Source organism: Emydura macquarii, unplaced genomic scaffold, assembly GCF_026122565.2.
Source record: "Emydura macquarii macquarii isolate MOO-44397 ecotype Brisbane River unplaced genomic scaffold, CSIRO-AGI_Emac_v2 contig_3348, whole genome shotgun sequence".
In the NCBI taxonomy this organism is placed as follows: Eukaryota; Metazoa; Chordata; order Testudines; family Chelidae; genus Emydura; species Emydura macquarii.
In genome coordinates this window covers 7,707,008-7,717,176 of record NW_027133485.1, presented here as the reverse complement: position 1 = coordinate 7,717,176, position 10,169 = coordinate 7,707,008, and the positions used below count along the sequence as shown (strand labels likewise).

At 44.0% G+C, this 10,169-nt stretch overlaps 1 protein-coding gene across 1 annotated transcript in view; it reads left to right on the top strand.

Moving 5' to 3' along the window:
• The first annotated feature begins 424 nt into the window (after window positions 1-424).
• RUNX3 (RUNX family transcription factor 3) overlaps window positions 425-10,169 on the top strand; it is a 56,093-nt gene continuing 46,348 nt past the window's right edge. The window contains exons 1-2 of the mRNA XM_067533854.1: window positions 425-1,309; window positions 3,846-4,002. Of these exons, the coding sequence (XP_067389955.1) occupies window positions 1,049-1,309; window positions 3,846-4,002 (418 nt within the window). The 5' untranslated portion in view covers window positions 425-1,048. The remainder of the gene's footprint in view (window positions 1,310-3,845; window positions 4,003-10,169) is intronic.

The following is a 10,169-nucleotide window of genomic DNA, read 5'->3' as shown; positions in this document are numbered from 1 at the left end:
GAACAGCTCCTCCCCCGTGGCTGCCTCGAGTAAATACGGTATCTGAGGGCCTGCCGCCGGCCACTTTTTGCTGGTTGCGGGGCAGCTGTGCGGTGACAGGCTGCCGCGTCTGACATTAAATAACCTGCGAGCCATAGAAGGGGGGCGGGGGAGCAGGGGGGAGCAGACCAGCCGTGCGAGGGCTGCAGGGGGTGAATCCGCACGCACTCCTCGTGGTTGCTGCACCCCCCCCCCCACACACACACTGAGGGCTGCGGAGCCCTGCGCGCGGTGACTTGGGGGGGGACTTCTCCTGCCCGCCTAGGCGCCTGGCCGCGGGGAGTCTCCGCTGCCAACACTCCGGTTCCTCGGCGCACGGGCTGCACCTGGCGGGCCGCAGTTCGGCTGGAGATTTAATTTAAAAAAAAAAGGGGGGGGGGGCCGCCCGGAGGAAGGAAGCCGCCCGCGAGAGAGAGAGAGACCGAGACCGACAACCAGCCTGGGCGCCCGCCCGCCCGCCCGAGCGCGCGGAGAGCGGCCCGCGGCCCCGGGAGCCGCGCGCGCGGGGAGCGCTCCCCCGCCCCGCCCCGCCCCGCCCCGCGGAGAGCCGGCTCTGAGGGGGACCGAGTGACTGAGTGACTGACTGACTGGGGACGGCGCCGCAGGACCCGGGGTCCCCCCCTTCGCCGCGGCTGTGACTCGAGCTCCCCGCCTCAGGCGGCCCGGCCCCGCTCCGAGGAGGAGGAGGCGGAGGCGGGCGAGTGCCAAGGGCGCTCCGGCCCCCCCCCCCCACACACAGCGGCGGTGACCCGGCCCCCCCCGCCCCCCGCCTTCTCCCCTCCCCGGCAGCTGCGGAGGCGCGTTTCCTGAGCGCTGCTCACACCCGAGCGTCCCGCGGCCGCTTCGCCTCTTCCTGCCCTCGCTGCAGGACAGCGCGGACCGAGTCGGAGCCGGGCCGCCCCCCGGCGCTCGCTGGCTTGGAGAGGGGGGGCCCGCCGTGCGCCCCGGGCCCCCCCGCCTCTCGCCCCCCCCCCCCCCCCCCGCCGGCTCTCTAACGCCCGCTGTTGTGATGCGTATTCCCGTAGACCCCAGCACCAGCCGGCGCTTCACACCTCCCTCCACGGCCTTCCCCTGCGGTAAGATGGGAGAGAACAGCGGGGCGCTGAGCGCGCCGGCGCCGGGCTCCCGAAGCCGGCCCGAGGTGCGCTCGGTGGTGGATGTGCTGGCCGACCACGCGGGCGAGCTCGTCCGGACAGACAGCCCCAACTTCCTGTGCTCGGTGCTGCCTTCCCACTGGAGGTGCAACAAGACCCTGCCGGTGGCGTTCAAGGTAAGCGGGGTGAGGGGGGGCTTGGCGGGGCGGGGGCGCAGGCAGATGTGGCTTCTTCCCGAGCAGAAGGGATGGGCTGATTCCCCCCCCCCAGTGAAATAGCTGAGGGAGAGGGGTTTTTTTTGGGGGGGGGGTACGTACTCCTCCCCCTTTTTATTTGAAATGAATCCTGCCCCCACTTTCAGGGAGCGTACTTGCCGATTTTGAATCCAGCGTTTGCATTGCAGCATCCCCGATAGTGCCTGGAGTTAGGAGCTCTCGGGAAACTTTGAAGTTTGCTGAGAGCCGAGGCTAATTGCCTGAGCGGGAGGAAGGAGGGAGATTCGCTCTGAAATAGTAACAGGGAAGAGCTGAACTGCAGAGACAGCGGCGCTTCGTTCGAGAGCCGCTTCTTCCCTTTGCTTCGTTGTTGCGTTTGTCCCGGTTGCAATTCACTAACTCAGTCAGTTGGGTCCCAGGGGACAGTTAACAATTAAAAACCCACCGTGGTTCTGTTTCTGGATGTGTAGACTGAGCGGAGGGGAAACCATTCAAAGAAGAGAGAGAGCAGAAAGGCCGGTCACCTTACCCAGACCCAGGAGATCTTTCGCCACGGATCAAAACTAAGAGATCACAAAAGTCTGACACGGGGAAAAAATATTTTTCCTTATTGTGGAGTCGTGATCAAGCAAAAATAACGGCGAAAATAAATCTTTCGCAGGAAATCAGCTTGGATACAAATCCCTTATGGACTTCTGGAGTTTATCTGCAGTTTCTTAGGAAGTTCTTTGGAAGAATGGGAGGGTGCATTAAAACATAGACGTGGGGGGGAAACTCCAACAAACCAGGAACTGAAGACTGGAGTTAATAAAGAAAGACCAAAATCTTTCAGAGCGATTAGAGGCTAGCCAAGGAAAAGCGACAGAGAAAAGTTGGGTTTTTTTTATAGGTGACACATATGTAATTTGGGGGGGGAGGGGGTCTGTGCATACTACATAGAATGTATTGCAAAAAGTAGTTCTGTGCGGGTGTGTGTTAGGGAGACATCAATGTAAAATTAATTTGATCTAAACCTATGGAAAAGGGAGTTAATATAAAAATGATATAAAGAAATTGACAACCAAACCTAACAAATTCAAAATTGTGTTGCTGTCTTTGGGGGGGGGGGAGGAGGGAAGTGATGAATATTTTAAAACTTGAATTGAATTTCTTTTATTCAAATGATAGACATACAAGAAAGTAGACTGAGCAATAGCAGTAGATAAAACTAAAGGGACATGACAATATGGGTGAAGATAATATTTTTAAGAGCACAAACGTTTAGAAAATAAGCTCGGAGGAAATGATCAAAGTAAAAAAGATACGTTTCAACTATGGGAGTATAAATATAACTTTTAAATGTTGTTCCCCCTCTCAAATCAAGCAAAGCGCGCACACACAAAAAAAATCCCTGCTTAAAAAAAAAGATGATCTTAAATAATATCTCACTAAACGAGATCTTAAACGACAAAAATAGAAAGACGATGGAAAAATATAACTTCCTTTATTTCTGAGAATCTGAGTTCTCCAAAATTCTAAAGCGTAACAGCTAAATCTAACTCCTCCTACTCCTATGAAGAAACCTAGGAGGTATTTTTAGGAAAACTGTCCTTTTTCATAATAGCAAAAATAGCCCCCCTCAGAGTGATATATTCAGGATGTTGCAGCCGTTAAATGACTTTTAAAATATCCTTCTTCAGCTCAAGCGGTTTATTTAAATCCTTTTACAAATAGGTATTTATATAAACTAGCCTGGGGCAGAAAAACTCCCTTTACCAATTGGTTTAAAACGAATTCGTGCTCGGCTGTATTTTATAGGAGCGAAGAGGTTGTTTTGTGTAGGCTTGCATAGCTGTTTCGAAATAACAGATGCACCTTGCCCTTTTAAAAAAATGAAATCTTGACTCTATTTGGAATGATTCTGTGGAATTTTCTGTTAAAAATGGTGTGTGTTGTGGTGTATATAATAACTCAGCTTTTGAAGTGGAAGTTAATCCTAGAATATGTAATTGAGTTACATAGACTGAAATCCTTGACGTGTAATTCCCTTACGTACTTGAATAGCATTAGCGATCCTTGCAGGTGAATATAGATAGATAGGATTTCTCTTGTAAGAAATCTATCATTTTTATTCAGGCAAAATTGACACTGAAAATTGTTAACATTTGAACAATATTTTGACTCAAATGTTTTTTTAATAAGGAATATTTTTCAAAATATACAAATCCACCTATTAAGAAAACGGGGATCATTCAGCTGTCAGAACATAACCTTGACATTTGTCAGATTTATTTAATGAAAGGAATTTTAATTCTTTTGAATTTTCTGAAATCTATTTCCGTTTTATTTTTATTTTATTTTATTTTATTTTTTTTTAAGTCGAAACTTTTATTTTTTCCTACTCAGAATGTCAATTCCTCATGTCTGGTTGCAGAACAATGAGCCTGCTTTGATCAGCTAAATAATAATATTAATCATAATTAATAGTATAAAATAACTTTGTTGCACTTATCTTTAGGTGGTAGCCCTTGGAGATGTACCTGATGGGACTGTTGTAACAGTCATGGCTGGAAATGATGAGAATTATTCCGCAGAGCTCAGAAATGCTTCAGCAGTCATGAAAAATCAAGTGGCAAGGTTTAATGACCTCAGATTTGTCGGGCGAAGTGGCAGAGGTAGGTAACTGTCACCTGCAGAATTGTACAATGCTTAGATTTTAAAGCAACCGCAAATCAGCATGGAGGTGTCTTTATAGTGGTGGAATGGCCCTCGAAAGTGCGGGGAGGAGGGGAAATAATTTATAACAATATGTAGTTTCATGAGAGGCATCACAATTCTCAGCTTTTGAAATGAGCGATGCAGGACTTAATCATGCTCCCAGTGAAGTCAATGGAGGTTTTGCCACTGGTTTCAATGGAATCTGAATTGGGCCCATTAAATTATTGTTAGAGTCAGTAAAAGCTGCATTGCACTGCTTTGCATTACAGCCATTCTTTTGGGCTTTACCTGCATGGACATTTATGCACAAAAATAATAAGCCAAAAGGAAAAGTAATCTATGTTTTATATTAAAAGCTGTTGATTATTGTAAATCTATATCTCCTCGCTTTTGTCTCCCACCCTTTCACACTAAAATTGCATGAAAAGACATGTATCCATTTTTACAGACTAGAAGACCTGATGCAAAGCCCATTAAAATCTATGGAAAGATTCCCATTGGATTAGTCCATAAATAGATAGCAGCATAAAGGTCCAAATATCTCTTCAGTACAACTTTAAACACGATCACTTACACTGCATCTGTTCAGGATTTATAAGAAGGGAAGTAAATATTTTCAGTGACTGGACATACCTCATACAAGCTTATAATTATTAGTAGAGCTTGTGGATGGAGATTTTGAAGTGTGACTACTATTCCCCTAGTTAACTTTTTTTCTTTTAGGGGTGAGGGTAATTATTAAAATATCTGATCCTTCCAGGTTAAATGCTAATCTTATTAGGAGACGAGTTAAACAAAAAAAGATTTGAAACTTTTTTGTGCGAAGAAATTCCATTGTGCAGTATATGCCTCGACATATTCTCCTATTCTGAAGGTGTGAGACTAACCTAATTTATTAAACTGAAAGTTAAATTTAATAGTTATAGGACGTTAAAGCAAGACAAGTTCAAATTAGAAATAACTGGGAGGATAATTTACCATTGGAGCAAACTACCAAAGGAAGTCTTCAAGTCAAGACTTTAGTCAAATACACGTTATGAGTCCAGATTAACTGGATGAAATTCTATGGCCTGCTGTGATATACAAGAGGTCAGACTTGATGATCTAATGATCCCTGTCTGGCCTTAAAAAGCTGCCCCTCTATAATATAACCTTAAACTAATCATAATGCAGCAGACCCTGTAAGCCAATTTTTAAAAATAACCATCAGTGAAATTACATTGTGCTATATCACTAGCTGCAATCTGCAAGTGAATCCCTTAACTATACTGCAGGCCAGACAACTTTTGAAGGCAAGTATTATATCCTTTACCTTCATGCATTATTCATTGTAGCCGTATTTTACATAGTATTTTAAAATTTCATCACAACTAAACACTGATTTAAGCAGTTAGTTCTCAAAATTTTAAACCCAATATTTTAATGGCCATCTGGCAGTGTTTTTTCTAACTTTTCAAATGTATACATACAAACGTCAAATATATTTTGACTTCTTGGCATTAATTAAAACCAGTGATGTTAAAAATTATTTGCATGTAATAACTGTTTACTTGTTACTCTTTATGAAACTTGAATAGTTTACATTCTTTCATACATTTCCTTTTTCCTGTTGGCTCCTTTTCCAAGTTGCAGATTTTCTTTAAAATTCTCCACTTAACTGGTTGCAGGTTGATGGATGGAAAATGTTTTTCTTTTATGAATTAAGCTTTCATTTCTGCAGTCAATTATTCTCTTAGGCTCTCTTTTTTTTTAATCCTTCACACAAATTTCCAACCCAAATGAGTAAATGGTGGATTCTCTGTAACTTGAAGTCTTTAAATCAAGATTTGAGGACTTCAGTAACTCAGCCAAAGGTTATGGGCCTATTACAGGAGTGGGTGGGTGAGGTTCTATGGCTTGCAACGTGCAGGAGGTCAGACTAGACGATCACAATGGTCTTTGTGGTCATGTGAGTCTAATCCAATCTCAGCCTGATTCTTGAACTCATTATTTACTTTCCTCCACTGGGTTCCCATGTTCATGCCCTGAAACAACAGGAGTTTATAGTCTCTTGAAAGCATTTAGGTGTACAGTTTCCCTCCCACACCAAGGACCTGATCAAAGCCCATGAAAATCAAGACAACTATTGACTTCAGTGGGCTTTGGATCAGGCCCCATGTACACACACTTATGATTCAGACACATATGTGAAGACTAGACCCTAGCATGGTCATCTCATGCTAAATAATGGGGATAATCCTGCTTTCCTTGTGCACCAGGAAGTCAACAGGAGTTTGGGGAGAGAAGAAGCAAGATTGCATGACCTGGACCCAATGGGCCAAATTCTTCTCTCTTAGATCTCAAATAACTCAGCTGACTTCAGTGGGGTTACTTGGAATCTGCACTGGAATGTGTGTCTGTTTCCTAATTTATATATTCCTCATTCATCCATGTGGTATGTGAAAGAACCTAAGTGCATGCTTAACTTTAAGCCTAAAATTAAGCACCATGCTTAAGTGCTTTCCTGAATATGGGGGCTGAAAGCAGAATTTGGCCAAATGTCTTTTAAAAAAATATTAGTGATAGAAATGATTGCTATCAGGTTTCTGCTTTCTCTGTCACACTTTGCTTTCTCCTGTTTGAGCGTTTAAATCTCTAAGAGAGCCAGATTCTGCTCTTGTTTACACCAACAGAAATCCGGAGTTACTCTAGTATTATATGCAAGCAGAATTTGGGTCTCTGGTTCATATATGTTTCCATATCAGCTATGAAATTAATATACGTGTGTGTGTGTGTGTGTGTGCGCGCGCACAGAGAGATGCATGCATTGTATGTGTAAAACCCGTTTAGATGGACTCTGCTCTAAGCTCTCATTTGAGATCTGCTGATGTAGGACTAGATTCTGGTATCCTATTATTGTTGTTGTTGTTTGTGTTATAGGCAGCAACTGAGATCAGGGCCCCATTGTGCGATGAGCTGCACAAACACATAGTAAGAAAATGTCCCTGCCCCATAGAGTTTACAGTCATAGATGAGACAAGGAGCAGGGGAAAGATGAGTATTCTTCCCTCATTTTACAGATGGAAAATTTAGGTACTGAGAGCTTGAATGATTTGCACAAAGACACATGGAATAGCATCTTGCTCCGGGAACAACACCTCGGAAATCAGTGGAACTCCTTATGGAGTGAGGTACTACTCAATGTGAGTGAGGGCATTAGGAATCTGGCCCACAATTAGCAATTTGCCCACAGTAGGAAGCTTGGAACTCGAATGAAGGCCTTCTTATGCAGTCATGCTACCTAGAATGATTGCTGCTGTGCATAATGATGTGTCTGGGAAGGGAGAGGGGTTGAAATGACTGAAGTTGTACTTGCTCTAGTCTGTCAATGAGTAAATTGACAGTGAGTAATAATAAGAATTGGCACTTATATAATGCAATTCATCTGATGATCTCCGAAGTGCATTAGGAACACTAAGCATCACATATTGCTCTCAGATGAATACACGTTGCTCCACTGAAGACAATGCTACCAGCGAGGGAGGAAGGCATTGTCACGAACCCTATATTACAGAAGGTGTAACTGAAATTCAGAGAAGTCAAGTCATTTGTGAAAAATAGGCAAAGTTGAGAATAGAACCAAGGGTTTAAATCTCCCAAATGTCCTGGCTATGCATTCGGCCACACTGAGAATCTGAACTTATTGTTCATGTATTTGTGTTACACTTCTTAACAAATAATTTACTGGAAGACTTTTCTTCTTTGTGGGCTTGCAAATTGCGTATGAGCAGATAGAAGTTTTCTCTAATCTTGAATACCTGTATTTGAACTTGCTCCTTGAATACATTCTTCTAATAATTCCTGATCTGTAAATTGTTTCACTGAGAGTATTTTGCTCTGGCATGTCCTCACTGTGTTGACTAGTTCTGATTGGATGCGAAGGGCACATCGCATTGTTTGGGTTTCCTAACCTGCATAAGTGGAAATCTTAAACGTAAGTTGTCAGTGCAGATACTTGCATTTGATATTGAAATTTACTTTGGGGAAAATTCACCCCTCTGCAGAAAGCCAGTACAAGGTGCCTGAACCATTTAAATCCTAATCTGAGATTTTAAGTGGTACCTGCACTCTGTGCTGGCAGTCTGCGTCAGGGTGAATTTCACCCTTGACATGAATATTCTCTAGTATCCACTTAAAATTAGCCATTTCCATGAACACTCCTGCACGGAAATATTTTTGGTAGAAGAGATGTAGGACATGAACCCATATGGAGAGACTCCAGCTTTTTTAAAATTCTATTTGATTTTAGATGAATAAATAATTTAATTGTAATATTTCATTTTGTCATTGGTGTCCAGGGTGCTTACAGTTTTTGAATAGGGCATCCCTTTTAAATTATTGTAGCCATCTAAAAAATGAGATTGGAGTTAATGATTTTTTTTTGCTGTACAGTGTTTGCTCAGCTCGTGTGTGTGTGTGTGTGTGTGTGTGTGTGAGAGAGAGAGAGAGAGAGAGAGAGAGATGTATGCATGCTCAAGGACCTAAGGGCAGTAAAATGTCCGGAGAAGATATATGGTAGCAAAAGTGCTTTGTGGCTGGTAGTCAAGGTGAAACAGCTACGAGCTCATAACACAAACAGTCCTGAGTGCTGGCAAGAATAGTGTCCATTATAAAAATGGCTTTGTTAAATCCTGCATTCTGGCTAGACAGTGAGTCTGTTGATAATATCAGTGAGCCTCCACTGTTGATGAGCATAGTCCAATCCAGAAAGGCGGCTGTGATTTAATGGTTAAGGCGTAGAACCTGGAATCAGGACTCCTGGTTTTCTCTTCCAAGCTCTGGGAGAGGGTAGTTTTACCCTCAGAGAAGGCAGTGGGGCGACAAGATTCTTGGAGACAAACCTTCAGCTGGTGTCAGCTATAGCAGTTCACACCAGCTGAGGATCTGTCCCTTGGGTTGCATTCTTGGTTGTGGAAGAGAGTATGGCCTAGTGGTTAGAATGGTGGGGTAGGCATTTGGAGAGCTTATTTCCACTCCTGGCTCTGCTGTTGTGGAGTCACCCTCTGACCTTGGCCAAGTCATTTAGCTTTTCTGTGTCTCTATTTCCCCCTCTGTAAAACAAAGATAACAATAGTGCCCATCTTGGCAAAGTGCTTTCAGAGTTCTGGGTGAAAGTGTGTCTATATCAGTGCAAATATTGCTATTGCATTATTAGCAAAGACACAGAAGCTCCTTGAGCCATTTCAGAACAGTATCCCTAGTTAAAAACAAAAAACTATTAGCCTGAAAACCCCCACTCTTCAACCCTGAGACTGATACTTTAAATAATTTTCATATCAGCCTATCTCCTCATCTGCCTCCTCCACCCCCATCCCAGTATAGCCTACTGCTGTATGGACAAGTAAACAACCGAGTCTGAGCCCACAATCTGAATAAGGCAGATAATCAGAGCCTCAAGCCCTCATTGGTCTGCTTTTGATTTTGCAAAAGCGCAAACAGGGGGATTGGTTTGGATCCTGCTTCCAGAGTTTAGGGCTGTTCAAATGCAAGGTTCAGCTCTTAGGGCCCCTGTCAGATAACGAGGTGAAGAGCGAGGACAGACCAAAGAACAGAGGGAGGGCGGAGAACAGCAGAAAACAAGAGGAAAGAGAGGGCTACTCATGGAAGGACATTCATGACAGTAAATTCAGATAATTCAGGGCTTCATTATGCAAATATTTACTACTGGGTGCAATCCCAATGAAGCTAATAGAACTGCACATGGTAGTAAGTACTACTCTTGGTAGTGAGTGTTTGCATGATCAGGCCTTTACTTTGTATCTGTCTGTCTATCTATCTGCCTTTCTAGCTAGCTGTCTCTTATCCCACCAAATGCATGTATCTATCATTTTAAAAAATATTTTATTTTTATGGGCCCAATTCTGGAACCCTGACTCATCCTGAGAAGTTTGCTCATGCTCTCTGGGACTGCTAGCACGAGCAATGGTTGCAGACTCAGGCCCTCAGTGCCCAGGTGCTGGGAAGCAGAGAGCTCCAGGTCTGAGATTAATGATGGGAAGTGGGCTGAAAACATTGGGTTTCGAGGATGGATTTGCATGGAGAGGAAGAAATGCCGTGGCACCTGGGAAGAAGAAAGCTGTTCCAG